This window comes from Aotus nancymaae, unplaced genomic scaffold (assembly GCF_030222135.1).
Source record: "Aotus nancymaae isolate 86718 unplaced genomic scaffold, 86718_ANA_hifiasm-v0.15.2.pri h1tg000028l, whole genome shotgun sequence".
NCBI classification, from domain to species: Eukaryota; Metazoa; Chordata; class Mammalia; order Primates; family Aotidae; genus Aotus; species Aotus nancymaae.
Genome location: NW_026988441.1, coordinates 32,028,387 through 32,052,953, shown reverse-complemented (window position 1 = coordinate 32,052,953; position 24,567 = coordinate 32,028,387). Strand labels below are relative to the sequence as shown.

At 55.3% G+C, this 24,567-nt stretch overlaps 1 protein-coding gene across 9 annotated transcripts in view; it reads left to right on the top strand.

The window, feature by feature from the left end:
- Positions 1-24,567, top strand: part of NFIX (nuclear factor I X) — a 103,505-nt gene that overhangs the window by 63,201 nt on the left and 15,737 nt on the right. For 7 of the 9 annotated variants that reach the window (XM_021676709.2, XM_021676705.2, XM_012436042.3 and 4 more), the window contains exons 3-8: positions 14,543-14,605; positions 14,988-15,062; positions 15,472-15,592; positions 16,773-16,909; positions 19,832-19,954; positions 23,179-23,354. In XM_021676709.2, coding sequence (XP_021532384.1) covers positions 14,543-14,605; positions 14,988-15,062; positions 15,472-15,592; positions 16,773-16,909; positions 19,832-19,954; positions 23,179-23,354 — 695 coding nt within the window. The remainder of the gene's footprint in view (positions 1-14,542; positions 14,606-14,987; positions 15,063-15,471; positions 15,593-16,772; positions 16,910-19,831; positions 19,955-23,178; positions 23,355-24,567) is intronic. The other 2 variants (XM_064381778.1, XM_021676706.2) reach the window with 1 other exon arrangement.

Genomic DNA, 24,567 nt, shown 5'->3' with positions numbered 1-24,567 from the left:
GAGCCACCGTCTGACCTTTCTTCTGTCTCCATCCCCCATCCCCATTTGCCTTCTCTCATCTTACTTCTCCACCATTAGGATTCACACATCCACATGCACAACATGCACACAAGAGCACAGATCCCGGGGTTGGAGCACATCGAGATTTTCACATGCACTTACACATAGACAAATCTGGGAAGTCTGTCCCGTACTTAATTGAATTAAAGGACTGAGGTTTGGCAGGACATTGTGTATCTGAGCTGATGCCTCTTGCAGCCATTTCAAGGGCTGATGGTTCAGGCTCCCTGTAATTCCAGCTGCTGCTGCTCCCTGTGGGCAGGTGGCTGGGTCTGCTCCTGTCCCCTCTCCCCTTCCTCTTCTCTCTTCTTTCACTTCCCAGGCCAGAGCCTCTGGCACACAGCCTGGGGAGGCTGGGGACACCCAATGTATTCCTCCTCCCTTCTCTCACTTGCATTCTGGAAGCTAGTGGGAGGCCGGCTCCTGAGGAGGAGGTATCCCCCCAGTGTGAGGCCAGGGGACTCTCGGAACTGAACAGTCCAGGCAAATCCCTCCTTCTAGGTTTTCTGCTGTCCATGCTTGGGGTGGGAGCTGGAGGCTGCCTGCCACTGGTTGGAAAGTGGACACACTTCTTGGCCAAGTGTAAGCCACTCTGCTTTGACTAAAAGGTGGAAATAGTCTGGTCTGAGGGGTTCGGGGAACCCTACTGAAGTGGCCAGGAGCCCTAATGGTTGGGGAAGTGGTACCAGTGGATGGGGATGCTGCAGGGCAAGGGGATGCTTTTTTGGGGGGTGGGGGCGGGACAGAGTCTTACTCTGTTGCCCAGGCTGGAGTACAGTGGCGGGATCTTGGCTCCTAAAACCTCTGCCTCCTGGGTTCAAGTGATTCTCCTGCCTCAGCCTCCCAAGTGTCTGGGAATATGGTGAAACCCCATCTCTACTAAAAATACAAAAATTAGCCACTACGCCTGGCTAATTTTGTATTTTTAGTAGAAACGGGGTTTTACCATGTTGGCCAAGGTGGTCTCGAACTCCCGACCTCAGATGATCCACCCACCTGGGCCTCCCAGAGTGCTGGGATTACAGGTGTGAGCCACCACACCCTGCCAAGAGGGATGCTTTTAACCTCTGTTTCCTCCCTCCACTTCAGCCTCTGCTTTGGCAGGCTCTGGGGGTGGGGGTGGGCCTGTTCTCAGCTCCCCTTTACTGGGGACAGGTGATTCCTCTCTGGCCGGCTCCTTGGAGAACAGAGAGGGTGAGCTCAGGCCCCACCTCTCCAAGGGACCCACTACAGAGCCCAGCCACTCTGAGGAAGTCCTAGATGGGCCATTCCTGGCTCAGAGCCTGAGGCCATTGGAAAGGACTTGTATCCGGAATGGGTGAAGGAGAGAGCCCGGGAGCCTCTCTGTGGGTGGGAGGGGCGTGGCCAGCCAGCCTTGCCTCCTGGGGCATCAGCTCCCAGCTTGTGCTGCACTCTTTGACTATGACTTTGTGGGGCGCCTGCTGTGTGCAGAATCTATCCTGAAACCCATAGCTTAGGAGAAGCCTGGACAAGTTGCTAATGGTATAGGTGTCCAAGAACCTGTTGGAGGAGCCCAGTCCAGCCCTACATGTGTGACCCTTGGTGCTTGGCAAGGCTTGGGGGTAGGGAGCAGCCCTCCCACAGCCAGCTAGACTGTTTTGCTCTAGGGCCTGAGGATTGGGGGGCCAGGGAAGCAACCAGGACTAGCCCGGGGCCCTGTGAAGCAATCTGTACTGCCCAGGGTCAGGGGGGTGGGGGGGTAGGCCTCACCTCGGCTAACCTCCCAGTGGAACAAAGGGGCCTTTCTCCACGCCCGCCCGGGAGGGTGTGCCTGCCCGGCTGCTGCCGCCACTGCAGAGAGCGCTGTTGTTTTTTTTTTCTTCCTGACTTTTCTCCATTTCTCTCTGGTTCCTGATCTCTGACTTTTAGTCTTCATTTTTTTACTTTTTATGGGGGTGGGGTAGAGATCTTCCTTCTCAAGTGTTTACCAAGTGCATAGACAAGTCTGCACTGCCCAAAGGTGAGGGCATCCTGGGTGCGTTAGGAATACTCCTGGGGCTGCCGGGTGCAGTGGCTCACGCATGTACTCCCAGCACTTTGGGAGGGCAAGGCGGGTGGATCACGAGGTCAAGAGATTGAGATCATCCTTGCCAACATGGTGAAACCCCATCTCTACTAAAAATACAAAAATTAGCTGGCTGCAGTGGTGTGTGCCTGTAGTCCCAGCTACTCGAGAGGCTGAGGCAGGAGAATTGCTTGAACCTGAGAGGCAAAGGTTGCAGTGAGCCAAGATCGTGCCAGTGCACTCCAGCCTGGATATAGAGTGAAACTCCGCCAAAAAAAAAAAAAAAGGATACTCCTGGGGTCACATGGCCTCAGATTCCCCCAAATAGAGGGCAGCTCGGTCCTGAAGGAAGCAGGCAGGACTCAGAGCGGCAGCCACACAGGGTGGGACTGGGCTCACTGGATACCCCTCAACCAGGCTATGCACCTGGCAGATCCCCCACCTCCTGTTCGCCCACCCATTTCACGGTCCCTTTCCATCCAGCCCCCGCACTGCAAGCTGTTCCTAATCAATGCGAACGGGAAACTCAGTCCTCACATCACATCACGGGATGTGCTTGGCAGTGACAGCAACAGGAGCTGCTGCCACCAGTAGCTCCTTCCTTGGTGTATAGCCCAGGGTTCGAGTGGCCTGGGCCTAAGTGGGTTCTTCTGCTTCCTCTTGGGCCCCCTGGATATGCAGAGGGAACCACATCCCCTAGAGCTCTGGGCCAGTCGCAGGCCGTGCCCCGCCACAGCCCTCCGAGGGCAGCTAATGTTAACTCGCTGCGCCACCTAGCTACGGCATCCGGGTGTGCAGCACTTCACTCCCTGAGCCACGCTGCTCCCTGATCCCTCCGGCCTGGCAGCCTGGAGAAAGTCCGTTTTTGGTCCTTCAGGGAGTTATGAATGAGGAATTTGGCACCTGTCAGCTCGAGGATCAATGTCACTTTGTCCCTTCAGTAGCCTTTGCTGTCCTCATGCAAGCTTGGTACTTTATGGTATGTAAAACTAAAAGTGAAAATCTGTTAAAAGAAAAAAGAATTCTGTAAAAATCCCCATTCACATCTCATAGTGCTGAGCAGGTCATAGTTGTGTTGCACCAAGAAGCAGGAGAGACACGCTGAAGTTCTAATAGCAAGTCTAGGATTTGGAGCCTAGGCTTCTGATTCCAAGCCCAGGGTTCCATCCAGCACTCGGTGCCTTCCATTCAACCCAGCCCTGCCCAGGCTCTCAGGGCTCCAAGTTAGAAATTTGTAGTCAAATGTCTAGATTCTTCATGCTTCCTTTGGACAGCTCTGGGCAGTGGCTGCCTTAGGGTCTCCAGGGCAAGGAGAGGAGCAGGCCTGCGAGAGAGTGCTCCACTGCCTTCCCCTGCTGTGCTGTTCTCAGTGAGGCTCCAGTTCCTTCCTCTGGTCATTCCAGCCCTTGAGTATGGCACAAGTGTTTCCAGTCCTGTGTCTGGAACCAGCTCAGCTTTGCAGGAGGATTAGTGGTATCAGGGTTTCCACATTAATTTGCTGGACATGAGTGTCAGTGGTTGGGCTGCAAGAAAGCTGTTCTTTCTTCAGGAGGCAGAAGGTGCCTCTGTTCCAGTGATCAGTGTAGCAATGGTTGGAAGAATCTAGAAGGGTCTCTTCAAAGCCTTATCCACTGCAGCTGTGCTTTGAGATGTGGGGGATGTAGCAGCCGACAAAACCAGTAGAGAGGCTTTGTCCTCAAGGGGCTCATGGTCTAGTGGGGTGCTCCTGGTCAGGACCTCCTGGCCTTGGTGGCCTGGTGGCCAGGTTTCTGGGGCTCTCATGCTCTCCAGAGTTAGAGTCTCCCACTTCCCCAGCCGTGGACCAGCCAGAGGTTCCCTGTGTAGGTGAGATTTGGAGGAAGGCTGTTGAGGCTATTTAGCTTCCAGCCTCCAGGTGGGAGAAGGGCTCCACTTAAATATCTGATTATGGTGGGCATTTGTGTTTGTTGCTTGTCTGTGAGCCAGGGTCAGTCTCCACTGCACCAAAGCAAATCCCTAGGTGGAGGAGGCTCCTTTGGAGTCACCAGCCTGGGTATTGAGTGCTTTCCCTTAGGGGTTGAGGAAGTTAGCACCTGAGGAGGGGAGGCAGGTGGCTAGGGCTTAACTCCCGCTTCCCCACAGGGTGAACTGAAGTAGGTGGGTTCTTTTTTTTTTTTGGTTGGAGTCTCACTCTGTCGCCAGGCTGGAGTGCAGTGCAGTGGTGCAGTCTCGGCTCACTGCAACCTCCGCCTCCCGGGTTCAAGCAATTCTCCTGTGTCAGCCTCCTGAGTAGCTGGGACTACAGGTGCCCACCATACCTGGCTAATTGTTTTTTTTTTTTTTTTTTTGAGACGGAGTTTTGCTCTTGTTACCCAGGCTGGAGTGCAATGGCGCTATCTCGGCTCACCGCAACCTCCGCCTCCTGGGTTCAGGCAATTCTCCTGCCTCAGCCTCCTGAGTAGCTGGGATTACAGGCATGCACCACCATGCCCAGCTAATTTTTTTTGTATTTTTAGTAGAGACGGGGTTTCACCATGTTGATCAGGATGGTCTCGATCTCTTGACCTCGTGATCCACCCGCCTCGGCCTCCCAAAGTGCTGGGATTACAGGTGTGAGCCACCGCGCCTGGCCTAATTTTTGTATTTTTAGCAAGACGGGGTTTCACCATGTTGGCCAAGATGGTCTCGATCTCTTGACCTCATGATCCACCCGCCTTGGCCTCCCAAAGTGCTGGGATTACAGGTGTGAGCCACCGAGCCCAGCCAAAGTAGGTGGGTTCTAATACCATACCCTGAGGTTTCCTGGATGAATTCTTCCAAGGAAAGGGAACAGTGGAGAGAGGCAAGAACAAGGCCAGAAAGAGAGCAGGGTGCAGAGAGCGGTGGTGGGGGAGGCTAACGCTCCCCCATCCCTGCCGATCCTCTGTCCCTTCTGATTTCCTCAGGCAAATAGGCAAAGAGCTTAGGGACCTTCCCCTGCCCTGGGCTAAAGTGAATTTCCTGCTCTGTAGGAATTCAGTCTTCTTCCACTTTCCTTTTCTTGGCCAGTTGTTTCTTCTCTGAGCCTCCTCTCCATCTCCCTTCCCTCCTTTGCTCAGAAGCATTCATAGGTGGGTGAATAGTGGCTCCTTGTCCTGGGGTCTCCCCAGCTCCTCACTCTGCTGAGTGCCTACCAGACAGATGCTGGGAGCTGCATGCAGCCCAGCAGTTGTGCATGCAAAGCCACTCATGAGGATTTCTAGGAAAGTTTTTCTCTTTCTGTTTTTCTTCTCCTAAAGGAATCATTTCCTCTCCGCTCTCTCTTTTTGTCTTTGCTCTCTTTCCCTGCTTCTCTCAGAACCTTGTACTGTACTTCTCTTGATTCTTTTTGCCACAGTCTTCTTTCTTCACTTTGGCCCTGATTCTCTATTTGTGGCTCCTCCTTTTTTCCCTCTCTCTCTTTTAGTTTTAGTTTTGTCTTTTGGTTGCTCTCTGGCTCTGGGGCTTCCTGCCTTCTCTCATTCCTTCTCCAGACTCCTGCTTGTCCCAGGCACATCCCTCGAGTGGCCTACAGAGCCTCTGCCTCCTGCTTCTCATACCAGGGTGGCATTAGAGTCTGGAGGACTCTGTCCCTTTATGAATAATTAGACCAAGGGCAAGTGTATTTGGGGGTAGCGGGAGGGTGATGCCCAGCCCTGGGAGGTGGGGACACTATTAATAGCCCTAAGAGCAGCTGGGGGTGGGGTTGATTGCCTGGCCAGCCTGTCCTGTCCTGGGCAGCTCAAAGGGCCAGAAAGGGCAGTGCTGGAAATAGAGAAAGCGGGTGGAGGTGGAAGAGCGGCTCTGCAGGCTCCTCCCTGGGATGGGACACCCCCTCCCAGGGCCCCTGTCTTTTCTTGGCATACAGGGTATTGAGGGCATTTTCCACTGTCAGTTTTTCTTCATCAGGTTGGGGAGGGGACAAAGCTTCAGGGGCTGGGGGACGCTTGCCTGGACCCCACCATCACATGACTCTTGGCCCCAGGCCCTCTCAGAAATGCTGGCTCCAGCTGCCGGCTGAGTCGTGGCACTAGCCAGCACTGCCAGGAGAGGCGCCTGGCCTGGCTGCTCATGGGCCTGCGCCCATGCTCCTGGTTTTCTCAGCTTTCTGTATTCCAAGGCTGGGCTGGGCTGGATAGGCCTTGGGCCTAGCACTCCCAGAGTCTGGGGGGACAAGCTCTGTCTTCCCTATTCCCTGTTAGCCCTCTCTTCCCCACCCCCATTTCTAGTATGGTGACCATCTTGAGACCACTGGATGGCCACTGCACAACGATGTGGCGAGGGATATGCCTGTACAGGTGTCTGCCCAGGTTCTGCCATTATATTTGCAGAGAAACCTCACTGTGGCTTTTTGAAGATGATATTGGGCCAGGCCCCGAGGGAGCCCCTCTGCTCACTGGCAGTGGTCTCTGGGGCAAGACACCAAAAACTGCAATCTAGGACATACTGACCATGTCATCAAGAGCATGAGCTCCTGGGGAGGGGTGCTGAGGGTCAGCCACAGCTTCCCCACCAGGGTGGGAGGTGGCATTTGAACAGAGCTGAGAAGGAAGAATAAGCTTTCAGCAAATGGAGACGAAGGGAAATAGTAATCCAGGCAGAAGGACAGCCAACATTTATGTAGCCCCAACTATAAGCCAGGCCCTGAGCTAAGCACCTCATTATACATATTTTCTCATTTATTTTTCACGCAGGAATGCTAATGGTAGGTGTTATCACCCTTTTACAGATGAGGAAACGGTTCATAATTTGGCCAAAGTAACAGGCTAGTAGGTTCTGGAGCACGGATGTGAATTCAGGGGAAGCCCTGGTACACCATTGCTGGCCACCCACCTCCTTCTTCCTTCTACCCTCCACTTCAGTGTGCCCTCTTTGGCCCCTCTGTGCTGGGGCAAGGCCAGCTTATCCAGGATTGGATACCCACAGTGGTAGAACACCACATTGTACCCCCTCAGTGCACATAGGCTCCAGACCAAGGGCACTTCCCTGGGTAGGCCAAGGGTAAGCTCAGCGGACAGGTGAAGCAGACCCAGGCCAATGGCTCCTGCCTTTCTTCATCTCCCCAAGATGCTTTTCTTTGCCTTCTTCTTTGCCTTTTCTTTGCCTTTTTCTTTGCCTTTTCTTTGCCTGTTGTCTTTAACTTCTTCTGCTTTGATGGAATTCCTACCCCAGGTATCTCTGAAACATCTCAGACAGTGTTGCCTGCATGCCCTGGGTCCACTTGTTCTCTCTATAGACAGGTGTCTGAGGCACTGGGTTTGGTGCTGGATCACCTTACCATGGGCAGATACAGGAGGAGCATGCAGGCCCACTCGCATGTCCCATTGCTACTGTGGCTGGGGGTCTTATTTATTTACTGCTGGGCTGGGCCTGGAGTGGCCATTGGCAGGTGGGCCTTTGTCTACCTACTAGGTGCTCAGCTCTGCACCAAGGGCATATCCCCTCTCTCCTTTGCTGGCCACTGCCTGTCATCCCTTGGGAAAGAGCAACTGAGCATTAGTTCCCCAGTGCCTCCTGGCTTCTCCCACCGCTCCATGCCTGGGCCCATCTCCAGGTGTTCTCCCTGGGCTGGGGATGGCTGCTAATGAACCAGAGATGGGCAGAGAATGCTGAGCAGCTTACACCAAGAGAACTCCCTGGAGGGCTCTGGGGCCACTTCCTGGGGATGGAAGGGAGGTGGGAGTTCTATTTGTTTTCTTGGAGGAGAACTGTAAGTTTAGGAATACCTTTCTCATTAAGTGAGGGAGGCAGTGATGGGCTGTGTGGCTGAAAGACTTCTGGCTAGGAGTCCCTCTCCACCTGGGGAGTGGAGGCAACCAAGGACTGTAGGAGATAGGCCTTCTTCACCTCAACACCGTGTGGGGCCTAGGCTTTCAAATGAAATGTGAGCCTGCTCTGCTGGTCTCCTGGGTACAAGATGAGCTGATAGACTTGCTTTTTCCTTGCTTCCCAAAACCTCACTGCTGAGCTGTGAGCCCTGCAGTAGCCAGACCTGGCCGTTGCTGCAGGGGCACCCAGAGAGGCCAGGATGCATTGGAATGGAGAAAATAGTTCTTCCTGGGGTCAGGGGATGGAGAGGGGAATGTCCCATCCAGATGCTGGCCCTTCATCTGCCAGGTTCCTGTGACCTAATCTCTTGCCTTCCCTACCCCCCACAATGGCTTACCTTGAGCCTAGGCCCTAGGGGCATCCAGGGCAGGCCTAGACCACATGTGGGTGTGACTCAGTTTCTTCCTCTTCCCTGTCACTTATCCCTTCTGCCATGTCCTCTTCCCCCATCCCCAGCAGGTCACTGAGGTCAAAGGCAGAAGCCCCTTTGGACCTATGAGCAGGGAGGGAATGAGGAAAGGGGAGAGGATGATAACAGGGGCAACATGATTCCCTGTCCTTATCCCTGCCCTCACCCACAGCTTGAGGGCTATGCTTCTTATTCAGGCTCCTGCTTTAAATCATGTGAGACTCTAGGGATGACAGGAGGGAAAAATGCGCCAACTCAGGATGACCCCAGGATGTTTGTGTGCATGTGTGTGTGCATATGCATGCTGGCTGGTGGGGCAGGGTGAGGAATGGAGAGAAGGAGAGGAAGATCCTAGAAGCCCCACAAACCCAGGCCCTGGCCAAGCCTCACCCCCCATCTGCCCTCTGGCTGCCCTGCATTCTCAAGGACTTCCTTGGTCTCCTGAGTCTCCTGTTTGCTCAGACAGGGAGAACTCCTCTGTGACCCGTTACTCTAGCCCCCCATCTGTCCACTGTTCCCCTCCTCAGGGTGTCTCAGATTCTCAGACTTGGGTTTCAGGAGGCACAATAGTTACATTCTCCAGCTCTGATTGCTCCAGGTGGGGCCTCTGGCTCCCCTTGAGATTGGGTTTCCCGTACCCTGGATGCTCCGGAATCTCAGAGGAAGGGGGAGAGAAGTAGGAGGCCGGTGCAGTGCCGGGAGGGCCATTGATTGGCCCCAGAATCACATCAGGCCTTCAGAGGATGGGGTGTTGCAGCAGCCCAGGGGCAGAACAGAATATAACCCCACCTGCTTCTGGGATGTCAGTCCTGGGAGGGCCAGGGGATGAGCAGGCATACCCCAAGGGCTGTTCTCCCCAGTTTCCAAAGGCCAGTGGTTCCTGCAAAGTTGAAGGGGGCTCCTCTCTGGTGGCTCCAGATGTACCATCTCACTCTACCCATTCTTGACAGTGAGAAGTAGCTGGTGGCACCTCCACGTGTGTGTGTGTGTGTGTGTGTGTGTGTGTGCACGTCCACGTGTGTGTGTATCTGAGCATATGAGTGTATGCACCCAAGTGTATGCACGTGCCTGGGTATGCATATGTGGATTCGGCTAAGGCTGAATCTGTGTACTCCCCTCAGCCTCCATAAAATTTGTTAGACAAAGTCCATGGGGCAACTGGCCAGCATATTATACATGGCCCCTTTCACAGCACAAGTTTGTTTCGAGTGGGAGCTGAGGCCAGTGTTGGCTATAGTGAGCAGGAATTCCTCCCTCACCCTAGTGGGAACCATAACTATCTCCCCATCTGTAACTGGAAAAATATATATATTAAAAACATGCTATCAATCAGAGTTTATGTGCAACCCTGGGCTCCCCTGGCTGCTGGAGCTTCCCCTCCAGAGCTCTACTGAAGAGGCAGAATTCTCTTGGAAGCACACACATGCACATATGCCTGCAAACAGCAGAAGAAGCAAGAGTGAGGCGCGCTGAAGAGGTGAGGGAAGGCAAAGGAGGGACAGAGAGAGGGAAGCCAAGGAAGACAGGGAAGTAAAACCGGAAATGGGGATCCAAGGGGAAAGGCAAAGAGCTGAATAAAAGAAGTAAGGTGGAGGCTTGTTCCACGGGCTGAGAAGGGGAGCTGGTGCTGGTGTGAGAAGGGCAATTTTGCAGGGAACTTTGTGGCTGTTCCAGGGGATACTGAGGGGCCCCCAAGGAAGAGAGGGGCCCAGAGTGGTCACTTGGCTGAGCCTGGCTCTGGTCTGGGCACTGCCAGAGGCTTCCAGCCCACAAGCCATTGATGCTGGGGAGTAACTCATGGTGTGCAAATGAATAGAGAGTGGCCCCAGAACCTGGAGCCAAATCCCGTTTTGGAGGCTTATTCAGCAGAGCCTACTTGGGCCCATATGGAGATAGAGTCTAGTCTTAGCGCCTATTCCTTCATAGCCCTCCCTTCTGGAAGCCTGCAAAGTAACCAGAACCATGGGCAGGGGAAGTCTCTCCCTCAGAGACATGGATCTCATGAGTAACCCAGGTCCCCAGAGAAGGATGGCCAGCAGAACTGGGTGTTTGTGTGACACAAGCCAGCCTGACAGCCCCAAACAGCATCGAGAATGAGCTGTGGGCTCTGAGATACTCACCTTCCCCTAGCCTGGCCCAGAAACCCGGGACCTCGAATGTCAGCCTGACCAGGGCACCTGTCAGACATAGTGGCTGGGCCCAGGTTTTAGGCAGCTACATTTGATGGGCCTAGTGGGAAGTAGCTGAGAACACAGAAAGAACTCTCCGGCTCCCTGCACCAGCATAGAGGGAAACTCTGAGTTGGTGTGGGCGAAGGGAGGCAACAGCACCCACTCTATCCCATCTCCGACCAGTCTGTCCAGGAAGTGCTGGGAGCCACAGTCCCTGAAGAGACTGGGAGGGTGGTTAGGTGGCCCTGAACTTGGGGGTATGCAGTTAATGTCCCCACTGGCTGGAAGGCAGTCTGGAGAGAAGCCTGAGGCCGGAAAAGCTGCAGGGGACATGGCCCCAGAAGACTGGAGAAATCAGAGAGACAGTCCTTAGGGGCGTGGGCCGGCGAGAGAGGATAAAAGATAAAAGATGGAGCCCGGCACCTGCCCGAGTTGTGTCAGCCAACACTGTCCCTGCCCTGCCACTGGCCCACAAGCCACCAGCTGGCCCATTGTCCCCAGTGAGAGAGCAGACACTGGAGGGGGCTCCTGTGTGGGCAGGGGCTCACTCATGCACGCCTGCCTGGCAGGGACTGCCAGGGGCGAGCCACCCCAGGCTCGGGGGCGAGGAGGGAAGAAGGGGGGTGGCGGAGAGACAGAGCGTGGAGACTGAGTGGGAGGCCCAGCCAGAGTCTGGGAGGCCGGCTTCCACCTTCGGAGTGGAGAACAGAGCCCTGCCATGCTGCAGTCAGGTCCCCTCCTGTGCTGTTGGCAGTGGGCAGTGTGCGGGGCCTGCGAACAGGAGATAAAGAGTTCAGGCAGTGTTTTTCTCACTAACCGTGGATTTGTGTATTTGTTCAGCTGGTGGCTCTGATAAGCCCCATTCTGCCAGATAAAAGCAGAGCAGCCACGAGGCAGGGCCTGTGGAGGGGGCGTCCTAATGGAGTCTTCCTCCTCTCTGTCCAGAATCCCAGGGTTACCTCCTCCCCTGGGGAGCCCAGACAGGGAAGGCTGTCACGACATGGGGATGCTCTGTAGCTCCTGTCGCCCGGGGGCTGTCCACAGCAGGCCCAGACCTCAAGGCAAGGCTCCCCAAAGAGCCCACCGCATAAGAAAGCTGGGCCATATCGTGTAGTGCTATGGGACATCTAGTGTGGTGTGGGATGTCTCCTTGCCTCCCCAGGAGGCTTTCCACCATGGACCCAGTGGCCTGTCTGGGCTGTGCAGCCACTGGCTGGTTCCTGCCAGCTTCCTTCCTCCATCTATCCAAGGTGCATCCCTGAGCTGACAGGGTGCTCAGAGCCCTTCCCCCGTCATGTCCCTGGTGTCCTGAGGTGCCTGCTGCCCTATCGGGGAAGGGGTCTACTCTTGCTGAACTAGTTAAGGCCCTGGGCCTAGAGATGGCCTGTGAGGGCTTCAGCCTCCTTTGAGTAGAGCTGCGGTGTCCCCCACCCCTGGCCTCAGCCTTCCTTGCTCCTTTCACTATGCTGGTCAGAGGGGAGAAGAGGAACACCACTTGAACAGATCAGTGGGGCCCTGGCTGCAGCTGCCCCTGCTGCAGGGCTGGCTCCTGTGCCTCTGAGCCTGGGTCCAGATTTCCCGTGTCTCTGCCTTTTGTCCTGAAGCTGAGCTGAGCATGTTAAGGGCCGGCGGTGGCGGCATTGTGGGCCTCCGGCTGGGGCCGCCAGCCGTAAGATGGCTGCCAAGGTTTAAAATGGCTGCCAGCAGCGCCCGGAGCAGCGCCCGGAGGCGCGTGGCAGGGGCCTCGCTCACACCGGATCCTCGCTCCCACTTGCTCCTTTACACAGAGCTAATAGTAATAACAGCAATAATGTTTTAGGGATGCGTCCTGGTTTAGAAGGATTTCCTGTCTGTCGTGCTCTCCTGGAGCCCCATTTGTCTCTGCCTCAGTCGCTGGCCCACCTCCATCTCTTTGTCGGGTTCCCTCTCGGCTGTCCCTGGGCTGGGTATGCGCGTGCGCATCCACATATGCATGTGCATGTGCATGGGCACATGGCTTGCCATCCCTACTTGGCCTTTCGCAGTGGGTTGGGGCTGCTCCCATGGGGTGGATACTGAGGCTTTCTCCTTATTCCCTTGACTCCACTGATCCAGGTCTGGAGGGCTTGGTGGGGACCAGGTTGGCCCTAGGATGGGTGGGGTTCATAGCAGAGACCCCTGGTTTGCAGAGTGGGGACCATGTGCCCCTCTCTGAGCTCTGCAAGTGGGTCCTGAGGCTGTGCCCTTCTCAAGCCATGATTTAGAACAGCCACCGGACCAGGGTCTGAGGAGGCCCTGGGGTGGACTGTCTGCTTCATAGGCCCCTTGGCTGCCACTCCTGGACTGGCTGGGGCTCAAATCAGTCCCAGAAAGCCAGCCATGGGCCAAGGTGAGAGAGTGAGATAGTGTCAAGAAAGTCCACATTCACACCATGCTCTGGCACAGAGAGGTTGCCCTCCTAGAGAACATGGGTGGACTTCCTCCAAAGTAGAGGGTGCCGCTAACAAAGAGATGGCCCAGAGCGGGAACCTCTTTTGCCAAACACACTACTGGGGGGAGCGAAAGGGGAGGTATGGAAGGCTACACCCCAAACCAGAGGTGGTGAAGTGTATCCTTCCATATTAAAAGCACTTTTTAGCACTATTAAAAAGAATTCCTTTTTCTTGACTCACTACAATAGGATTTATTTTTTGGAATTAAAAAAAAATCAAAGTTAAGTGGGGATAGGGTGGAGGGGGAGTGGGGCCTGAAACAGTCACCCTTTTTTACACATTACGCGAAGGCAGCAGCCCGGAGTGTGGCCAGTGCTTTCAGCCCAAGACATGGTGAGGCCCTCACGCTGTAAGCAGGGGTGCCACCTGGGTGGGCTGCATCCTATCTTGCAGCCCCAGCACCCAGCTCTGTTCTGGGATCCCTTATCCCAATCCTTGGGCTGATGTCACCTTTTGGGAACCTCCTATATGGTAAGGACCAGCAAGTTGAATCAGGGTGGTAGCAAGACTCAGGAGGCAGGAATGCTCTGTAAAGTCGGGCAAAGCCCTGGCCAATACCAAGGCACGTTTTTCAGATGCCACCCCCATGTGGTCCCCCTGTGAGCAGCTGATTCTTCACCAAATGCCTGCCTTCTTCCTGCCCCACAACCTGCCTGGCTCCCCTCCACCACCCTCTCGCCAGCTGTCGTGCCCAGGCAGGCATTCTGGAGGTCCCCGTTGTGCCCCTGGCACACAAAGCTTTGAGGACCATGGGGATGGGGGTTGGGGGCTTTCCCAAGCTCAGCAAAATATTCACACACACACTCCACCCTGCCCCCAGCCCTCTGTGAGCTCCCACTGTACAATGAGCCCTTGTCTCGGGGCTCCCTCTGAGCAGCTGTGGCACCGGGGCATGAGACAGCCCAGACAGGCTGGCACAGAGCGGGCGACAGCGTCAGGGCAAACCTCCCCCTTCTGGGTTGCCAGGCACTGCCTGTGAGCATAAAGGTGAGGTGGGGGAGGCGCAGGCAGACAGGAATGGCTTCAATTAACCAAGTAAGGGAAAGGGATGCTCCTCTGGGAGATGAGGCTGATGGGGGATGGGGGTTCACCCTTGGGTTCATCCCCAATGTGGAGAGAGATGGTCTCTGGCTTCTCTCCTGGGACCCCTCCTTGCTCTTGACTCTTGGCCAGTGCTTCTTGCCCGAGGGTGACTTTACCCCTCAGGGCAGTGGACGATGTCTTGAGACAGTTTGGGTTGTCACAGCTGGGATGCTGCTGTTATCTAGTGGGTGGAGGCCAGGGATGCTGCTTAGATACCCTACAGTGCACAGGATGGTCCCCACTACAGAGAGCAATCCGGCCCAAATGTCAGCAGTGACAAGGCTGAGAAACCTGACTGAGCATGAGCCTGTCTTTCTTTCCCCGCTTTGGGTCTCCCTGAGCCTCCTGGGGCTGGTTTGGGGAGAGGGTGGAGTGAAGGTTTTTGTGGTCGGGGTGGGCCCTCCCTGCTCTTACACCAGGCTGGAGGGTCGCTGCTTGGCTGGTGCTTATGGGGAACTTTGCTCTTGATACATCCTCCCCTTTGTGTCTCCTGCAGAATCCGGACAATCAGATAGTTCAAACCAGCAAGGAGATGCGGACATCAAACCACTGCCCAACGGTCAGTGCCCCCCCACCTGCCCAACCACCCTTGTCTTCCATGCCCCTCTACTTCCTTCCCCCACCCTGGCTGCCCTGGCCACCATCATTTCTTCCTCACAGGTGGCTATAGGCAGCTGTGCCATTGAGGCTGGGGTGCTTCAGAATGTCACCTCTCATTGAGGGCACTGGCTCAGCTGTCCCTTGACTGAGCTTAGCTTGCTGTCCTGAGGGGACAGGGGCATACCTAGAGCATGCTCCCTCTTTGGTGTAGACCTGAGGGCCAGCCTGGATCTGGAAACGGGACTTGGGAGGGGGAGTCAGCAGTGGGGAAGGCCTTTGCAAACAGGCAGGCAGCCCCCTTCTGGCCTTGTCTTGACTCAGTCATCCTTTCCCCTCTTTAGGGCACTTAAGTTTCCAGGACTGTTTTGTGACTTCCGGGGTCTGGAATGTGACGGAGCTGGTGAGAGTATCACAGAGTAAGTGAGTCCTTCCTTCCAGGCCAGGAATGGGGATTGAAATTGAGGAAGTGGGACCTCATGGAATGTCCTCCTAATGGGGCCTTAGGGGAGGTGGATGGGGACAGACGGTTTCTGGGATACTATTGGCCCTGTTGGTGCTGGGCTGGGTATAGTAGAGTCTTCCAGAGAGCCCTGTCTCCAATCTCCATTGCTTTGGAGGAAAAAAAAAGTCACAACCAAAGTCTCTTCTCCTGTGGCCCCTAGCTGGGAGGAGGTTCCTCAGCAGCCCAGATGGCCCACTTTCTCCCATCTCCTGGCCCAATAGTAAACTCACCCTGGGCTTCTGGGAAACCATTCATGACAATGAAACAGACCCCATCAGGCCTCCCCCGATCTCCAAACCTCATCATCCTCTCATTCTTCCTAGCTCCTGTTGCGACAGCATCAGGGCCCAACTTCTCGCTGGCGGACCTGGAGAGTCCCAGCTACTACAACATCAACCAGGTGACCCTGGGACGGCGGTCCATCACCTCCCCTCCTTCCACCAGGTGAGCCCAGTGGCCCCGCCTTCCCACCTTCTCTCCACTCCCCCTAGGGCCAGGGCTGTCCCAGGTGGCTATAGGCAGCTGTGTCACTGAGGCTGGGGTGCTTCAGAATATCACCTCTCATTGAGGGTACTGACTCTAACACTTTAGAGTCCACCAGTGGCAGTCACCCACTGAGCTCCTGCTTCGTGCTGTCATGCAGCACCTAGCTCTGGGGATACAAATTCACACAAGGCATGGCTCTGCCTGGAAGTGGGAGTCTGAGAAAGTCTCTGTCTTGGGGAGGTGACATTTGAGCCCAGACACACAGGGGGCAGGTTGGGGATATGGGGAAAATGTTTCAGGAGAAGAGGGCAGCCTCTGTCCCAGTCCAGCCTGCATAGACTGGCGGGACCACCCTGCAGAGGACTTTGGAGGCCAGAAGATAGCATTTAGACTTCATCCTTGGGTAGTGGGGACCCCTGAGGGGTTTTACGCAGGGGATGCTGAGGGTGTGTGTTCCAGAAAGCTCTCTCCAGCAGCAGTGTGTGTGGGCAGGACTGATCGCCAGTTAGGAAGCCATTGGAAAGGCTGGAGTGGGGGAGGGCCTAGAGGGGTACGGGTGGCATGGAGAGGGAGGGAGATGCTTGGGAGGTGGAGATGTGGGTTCTGGCCAGGGCAAGTCATGCTGGGCAGGGTCCACACTGTCTTTTTTTAAAACATGGGTGCTTATATTAATTGTGAGATTTTCGGAATTCATTTTGATATTTTTTAAATATTGGACTATATTCTTTGTATTGATGACTGAGTTTTGTGGTGTTTTTGTCCCCCTGACATTTTTGTCCCTTCAAGTACCTCCATTCACCTCACCATGGCCCTGGGGGCTGCTGGGAAACCATGGGTGGTATACAGGAGGCAGCTGAGGGTTTTGCTCACTTCGCTGATGTGGGCAGCTTGGAGGACCGTGGCATCACAGATCAGGAAGGGGCTTGAGGAAGAGGAGCAGTTTTGGAGCTGGTGGCTTGAGGGCCTAGGGCTGATCCTGGGGTTGAGCATGCTTTGAGTGCCCAGAAGTGCTGCTATCGGCTGGCATCACTCCCCACCCAGAGGGCCATCTGTGCACAGTTTGTTGACCTCGACACTTGATCACTCCCTGGAGCCTCAGACCATCCTTGGCCCATCTGACCCTTTCTTCCTTCCCCAGCACCACCAAGCGCCCCAAGTCCATTGATGACAGCGAGATGGAGAGCCCCGTCGATGATGTGTTCTATCCTGGGACAGGCCGTTCCCCAGCAGCTGGTAGCAGCCAGTCCAGCGGGTGGCCCAACGATGTGGATGCAGGTATGGGTGCAGGGGTCCTGATCCAGAGCAAGAGCAACCCAGAGACTTTTTGTCCCCCTCTCAGTTTACCTGGTGAGCATCCCACCAGTTCTCCCTACGTCGGGAGACATTACCCACCTATTTTCCTGCCTCCTGATCTTCCAGGGAGGGCAGAGCAGGCTGAAGGAAGGGAGTGGAGGCAAGGAAGGGTGCTGTCAGAGTCAGCAGCAGAGCCCATAGGTGTGGCAGTGGGAAGCAGAGGGGCTGTCAAGTCTCTGGTGCCCCATGGTGGGGTGGCCGCAGCCCCTCCTGGTATTTCTCTAGAGAGGTTGCCCCACCCTGTGGGCCTCATGGTTTAAAGCAGTTTCTCACCCTAGGCACTAATGACATTTGGGGGCTCATCGTTCTGTGTAGTGGGGATTATTCTATGCATGGCAGGAAGTTTAGCAGCATCCCTGGCCTCCACACATAAGATGCCAGCAGCAAAACACCCAGCCGCAGTTTTGATGACCCAAAATACCTCCAGACATTGTCAAACGTCCCCTAGTGAGACAGCATCCTCCCAGATGAGAACCACTCAGGGCCCAGCTTTACAGAGAGAGACTCAGAGTCTAGTGAAGAATGAGCACAGTCCTTTTGAGACCAGACAGTGAAGCTAGCAAAAGGGAGAGAATATGGAGGATGCCAGCTCAACTCTTCCCAGTCCCTTCTAGGGATCCTCTTCCTGTTGAACCCACCCCTCTTCACCTCCATTCTTGACTAAAAGTGCGAATAGACCTGGAGAGGGCTCTGGAAGAGAGTAACACGTGCATGTGTGTGTGCATGTGCATAAGCACATGTGTGTGAGGAGGCTGGCTTCAGGAGCCCCCCGCAGATGTGCCAGTGGTACAGTCTGTATGTATCCTCACTGTGGGTGTGACAGAGCCTGGGAGTGCAGACCCATGAGTGTGGGCTGTGCACAGGGCACATCTGTTCTGGACAGGCCTGGGCCCTGGGCTTCATTCTCCTCCTCTAGAAGATGAGGGTCTGACCTGATGGCACTGAGTCTGATGTTTTCCAGATATGCCCCTACTGAGAAGGGCCAAGTGGGCAGGCAGAGGCTGGGATGGAGCAGGGTGGGGCTGGGAGGTGCTCCTGCTTTTCTGCTGCCCCAGAATGAATGCAAACTCCGGCAGCTTCTCCTCCTCCTGGGAGGAGACCTCAGCCTCCGGCTGAGGGAGTGGGCCGGAGACCCTCTAGACCACCAGCGGAGGCTGGCCTCTGTGAGCAGGCTTCTTCACGTGATTCTCAGGTCTCTCCCAGGGTCTCCTCGTGGCAGGCAGGGACTTGGGCCAGCATGTGCCACATGCTTCCCTGGGGAGTCTTGAGAGGCGGAGAGAGGAGTTGAGAAGGCCCGGGAGACTCTTGGGCTACATCCTGGGTCCCTGGCCAGGGCCTTAGTAGGTGACCCCTTCTTCAAGGACTGCTCATGTGGTACATAGAGGGCTGTGTCTTTAGCTGGCTCCTGAGGCAAGGGCTCCTGGGCTTCTCTGCCTAGACCTAGTTTCTGAGGAGCCCCCCTCTTCCTGGCTCCTGCTCTCTCCTTTCTTGGCTGTCTGTATTTGTGCCTGCCATTTCTGCATTTCTGCTCCTTCCAGCAGTCCTGCCATGCACGGCCCCCCAACATCCTCCTGCAGCACCCCCTGGCTCCCTTTTCCCCTCACCCCTCTGTGTGTTGTTTCCCTAGGCTGCGACAAATTGCCAATTAAGCATCCCAGCTGCAGGACAGGGAACAGCTGGGGAGGCACTGTGTGGCCGTAGGGACAGCTGTGCACAGCTGGTAGGATGCTCCCCCTCCCCACCATGCCAGCTATCAGGTGGCACACAGCTGCCACCAGATAACACCTCTGCTGGCGGCTGGGAGTTTGCCCTTCCCCCGCCCCTTCCCTCCGCAGTTAAGATAGCTCTTATTTCTCTGTTCTGCAGCCCCTCCACCCCTCATCCAAACTGATGCGATTTGTCCTGGGAGGATGGCAGCTCTAGAGATTTGCCCTGACTCTATCTTATCCCTCCCAGCCTGGGCACAACCTTATCAGCCCAAGATGGGAGATGATCTTTCCAGAAGAACCTGGCCCACCAGGGCCCTGCTTTGTCATTTGGATGCCATGGCCACTGGGTAGAGATGACTTTCTAAAGACAGATCTCAAACAAGGTGTTCTCTGTGCCCTTGTTTCATGCTGAATGCCACCCACACCTCTGGCACCAGGAGCAGGACAGATCCCTGAAATTACCCATCCTATGGTAGCTGAGCTTCTGGGTCCCCTGGCTGGGGACATCCTCTCCCCTCTGGCTCTGTCTCCAGGGCCCAGCTAGGCCTGAGCAGCCTGAGGACTCTCCAGGTCCTCTGGTCCCTGTCCCTGCTCTCGTTGGGCATTGTGTCCCTCCTGAGGGTCCATGGCTGTGTGTTCCCTTCCCTAAATGGAGCCCTGGCTTCTTCCCACCAGAACCTCCAGTGGCTCAGGGTACCATGGCATAGACACCAGCCTGTCCCTCCCAAATTCACCCCTTCCCGGCTCTCAAGCTGGTGCCCTAGGGTTCCTCCTACACTCCTTTCCAGATGTTGGTTCTGCATCCCACCTTTCTCTCCGTTACCTGCTTGCCAGGGCATAGGTTGGGCCCCTTGCTCACCCCCTGCCTGGTGCACACCACCCCACATTACCCAGGGGCCTCGTTTTCCTCTCTGGTCAGAAGTACCCCCTGGCTGGCCTACACACAGGGCCTCAGAACCAGGCCTAGAACAAGGCCTAAGACTGGGCAAGGAGCAGCAGGAGGGAGCATGGTGGTGGAGGAAGGGGCGGTGGGGAGGGGCTGAGGAGAGAAGGAGCAAGCTGCTGGCTTCCCGCCTTCCCCGCGCCCACCCCAGCCCAGCTAAACCTGCCCTGTGTTGCTGCTTCCTCCCCCCAGGCCCGGCTTCTCTAAAGAAGTCAGGAAAGCTGGACTTCTGCAGTGCCCTCTCCTCTCAGGGCAGCTCCCCGCGCATGGCTTTCACCCACCACCCGCTGCCTGTGCTTGCTGGAGTCAGACCAGGTGAGAAATGGGGGGCCCCGGAGGGGGGCAGTGGGGGAGGTGGCTGAGCATCTAGGGGCAGCTGGCCAGGTGAAGGGGCCAGGGCTGACCCTGAGTGACAGCCCCAAGCTCTCATGAGTGGGCCGTGGTGCAGCAGCGGGTAGGCATGGAAGCCAGTCTCTGCTTCATGCAGCACCTCGTGGAGGACCAGGCCGGGCCTCTGGGCTGCCCACCTAGCTCCTGAATACCCTCCCACTTCTTCTCACTCCTTGTGTGTGTGGGTGCTGGGTACAACGCAGGCCGGTCCTGAGGCCTCCCCAGCTCTGGCCCAGTTCTCCTTTTGTCCTGCCAGCTGTGGGCGGGAAGGCACAGCCTTCTCCCCTGCCCTCCTGTCGGCTCCTTTCTCCCAGCTCCTGCCTGACCCCAGGCTCTGGTTTTTTCCCAGCATGCTCCCAGGTTGGTGTGGGGCCTGGATGGAGAAGAGCACTCCCAAGGAGCCCAGGCTCCTACGTTGTGTCCTGGGGGAAGTAGCTCCCTTGTCTGGGCCTCCCTGCCCCTTTCTGGAAAGGAAGGGCTGGGCCTAGGGGACAGGTGGTGCCTGGACTCCTCTCCAGGAAAAGGAACTGGCCCACCACGGTGGGAGCTGCTGTCTGATTTCAGTGTCTCCAGCTGAGAAGGTGCTTGGGATAAGAACACCTAGATTGTCCTGAGGAGATGGGATCAGGCAGGAGGTTGTGGGAGCTGAGACCTCAGCCCTGTCACTCGTTTACTTTATTCTTCCCTCTCTGGGCACCCACCTGGCAGCAAGAGGCCTGGACTTTTTCTGGACATGGCCCTATGTCCGCCCGCCATCTCCTGGGCTCATATGTAGGACACAGAAAACGAGGAGGTTTACCTCCTGGCTTCCTCCTTAGGGCCTCCTGGCTGGGAGCCCAGAGGCAGCCAGTGCTGGGGCAGGGTGTGGTGGCTGCGAGGTGGGGGTGGGGAGCCCAGGCCCTCTGCACAGGCAGCAGGAGGGCGCAGGCCTGGCTCCTCCGGCTCCAACTCAGCTTTTATGAACTCCAGAGAGAAGCCAAGTTTCCTCAGCCCCCTAATGAAACCGAGAGCAAGAGTGAGCTGATTGGAAACAGACAGGAGGGGGAAGAGCTGGGGCCTACTCTGGGTTTGGAATTGCATGTGTGAGGACGCGTGTGTGAGGACACGTGTGTGAGAGTGATGGGGGCGAGCACATGAGAACACCGCCTGGGTGGCGGCGGCTGGGTGCACACCAGCTCTCGCTCAGGAGATGTTTGTGCATATGTCAGATGGCCATCCTGAGCAGATGCTGGCTGTGTCTTCATCCACAGCCCCAGGAAACCCTCTGCCTCCTCTTGTCTCTCAGTCTCCTACCAGGGCCTGGATTAGGGCAGGGCTAGTGAGGCACCTAGTTCAGATGCAGAATGTCATTAAGTATCAAAAACTCAGTCATCAAGATAAATAATATTTTTATAGAATATGTTTTTTAAATCCAAACTTTTGTAAAAAAAAAAAAAAGTGGGGGGTATGATGAGTAAATACCAATTTTTTTTTTTTTTTTTTGAGACAGAGTCTCACTTTGTTGCCCAGGCTGGGTGCAATTTTTGTTCACTGCAACCTTCGCCTCCCGAATTCAAGTGATTCTTCTGCCTCAGCCTCCCGAGTAGCTGGGACTATAGGCACATACCACCACACCCAGCTAAATTTTGTATTTTTAGTAGAGACGAGGTTTTACCATGTTGGCCAGAATGGTCTCAATCTCTTGACCTTGTGATCTGCCCACCTAAGCCTCCCAAAGTGCTGGGATTACAGGCATGAACCACCTCGACCAGCCATTTTTTTTTTTTTTTTTTTTTGAGACTGAGTCTTGCTCTTTCGCCAGGTGCCAGGCTGGAGTGCAGTGGCACGATCTTGGCTCACTGCAACCTCCATCTCCCGGGTTCAAGCAATTCTCCTGCCTCAGCCTCCTGAGTAGCCAGACTACAGGTGTGTGACACGAGCCCAGCTAATTTTTATATTTAGTAGAGACGGGATTTCACTATGTTGGCCGGGAGGATGGTCTCAATCTCTTGACCTCCTGATCTGCCCGCCTCAGTCTCCCAAAGCCCTGGAATTACAGGTGTCAGCTACTGCGCCTGGCCTTTTTTTTCTTTAGAGAGTTTCCTGCTCTATCATTTAGGCTGATGCAGTGGTATGATCATAGCTCACTGCAGCCTAGAACTCCCAGGCTCAAGTGACCCCTCCTGTGTGTCATCCTGGCTAATTATTTTAAATGTTTGTTGTAAAGACGGGGTCTTGCTATGTTTCCCAGGCTGACCTCCAACTCTTGGATCAAGTGATCCTCCCACCTTAGCCTCCCAAAGCACTGGGATTACAGGCACGAGCCACAGTGCCCGGCTATGTCTTTGTTTAAAATTGTTTAAAATGTTGAGGTTGGGCACTGTGGCTCATGCTTGTAATCCCTGTGCTTCAGGAGGCCAAGACAGGAAGACTGCTTGAGGCCAGGAGTTCAAGGCTGCAGTGAGCAGTGATCACACCACTGCACTCCAGCCTGGGTGACAGGGCAAGATCTCGTCTTTATAAAAGAAATTTTTAGGCTGGGGGCAGTGGCTCACGCCTGTAATTCCAGCACTTTGGGAGGCCAAGGCAGACAGATCACTTGAGCCTAGGAGTTTGAGATCAGCCCGTCAATATGGCAAAATCTCATCTCTAGAAAAAAAATACAAAACTCAGCCAGGCGTGGTGGCATGCACCTGTAGTGCCAGCTACTTGAGGGGCTCAGGCAGGAGGATCACATGAGACCAGGAGGATCACTTGCAGTGATTCATGTTTGTGCCACTGTATTCCAGCCTGGATAACAGAGTGAGACCCTGTCTCAAATAATAATAAATATAATTTTTAAAATTCCAATAAAATAAAGACCAGATCCTACCCTGCCTCATCTGCTTCATTCTAATCTCCCAGCACTGGTTGTGATCAGACTTTATTTACAAGAACAAATGGCTGGCCTTTGGACCCCCATTTGCCGATTTGATTATTATTATTTTTTATACTGCAGTAAAACATCATGGATCCTGATGACTGACTTTTTTTTGTTGCCTTAACTTTTGGCTGCCTTGCCTGCCCAGGACCCTCAGCTCTTTCACCGGCAGCTCCCCTCCTCTCTTGTCCCTCCCACTGGCTGCCTCGTTGGCCCTGACGCCCTTTTTTCCCTGCCCACATGCATGCAGGGAGTCCCCGGGCCACAGCGTCAGCCCTGCACTTCCCCTCCACGTCTATCATCCAGCAGTCGAGCCCGTATTTCACGCACCCAACCATCCGCTACCACCACCACCACGGGCAGGACTCACTGAAGGAGTTTGTGCAGTTTGTGTGCTCGGATGGCTCGGGCCAGGCCACCGGACAGGTGAGTCCAGAGGGCCCCAGGAGCCCAGCTACAGCCTCATCTCCACGTCTGTCTGTCTGTCTCAGGGCTCACAGGGAGCGGGCCGGAAAGCCAGAAGCCCACGTAGGGCTGGAGCAGCAGGGAGCCACTAGTACCAAACGCCTCGATTTTCTGGGTCTGGGGGCGGGGGTCTGTATATTATGCCAGGGCCTGTCTATCATGGTCCAGAGAGGTGGGGGCAGCATCTGGGCCCCCTTGCTCGGGCTTCTTGCCCTTCCCACGGTCCTTGTTCCCCCAGCAGGAGTGAACTCATGATGATCCAACCTGGGCCTGGGCCCCGACTTCCCAGCACTCCTCTTAAACCTCGGGGCTGCAAGGAATTTGCTAGATTGTAGACCAGGGTTTCCCAATCTCAGCACTGTTGAAATTTAGGGCTGTTTATTCACTATTATGTGAGACCATTCTGTGCACTGTAGGGTATTGAGCAATATCTCTGGCTTCCACCTGCTAGATACCAGGAGCACCTCCTTCTCCCCAGTCTTGATAGTAAAGAATGTCTTCAGATTTCAGTGTGCTCAGGAGGGCAAGACCATCCCTGGTGAGGAGCACTATGTTAAGGGAAAGCCCTGATCCACAGAGCTGCCACGGAGACTCCTGTTGGCAGGACTTTTTAACAAAGGATTCTCAGGACAGTCCGGTTCTAAAGTGAAACCCTGCTGCTCCTTAGCCCTTGGAAACACACTGCTTCCCTGCTGGAGCTCTTCTCTATCACTGAGGAGCAGAAACTCAGGGTTGCTCAACGAAAGAATTATGCCAGGAGGTGGTGGGCCAGAGATGACTCTTCAGTGGGACAGTGGTCCCTGGTTGGAATGTGGAGGTTTCTAGACCTCTGGGAAAAGTCTGGAGCCTCAGCAGCATGCTGTGCTAGGAGAAGCCCCAGCTCCTCTGCAGCCAGCTCTCCCAGCCTGAAAGCCTGCTGTGAGAGGTCAGGCAGGGAGGATGCTGAAAGGGCTGTGGTGGGAAAAGGCATCCTGGAAGCCCACACCAGAGGCTGTCTGCTGCCACCAGCCCTGTGCTGCCTTGGTGTGTTCTGGCACAGTGAGCATTTGCTAAGTGCTGGTGTATTGATTTGTGGTGGGGCAGTGGCTGTGCCTCCTCGCTCTGTCCATAAAGGAAGCCAGTTTCTTCCCTCCCTCCTGCTCCCCTTCTGTTGCTTTCCTCTGTCTCCTTTCTC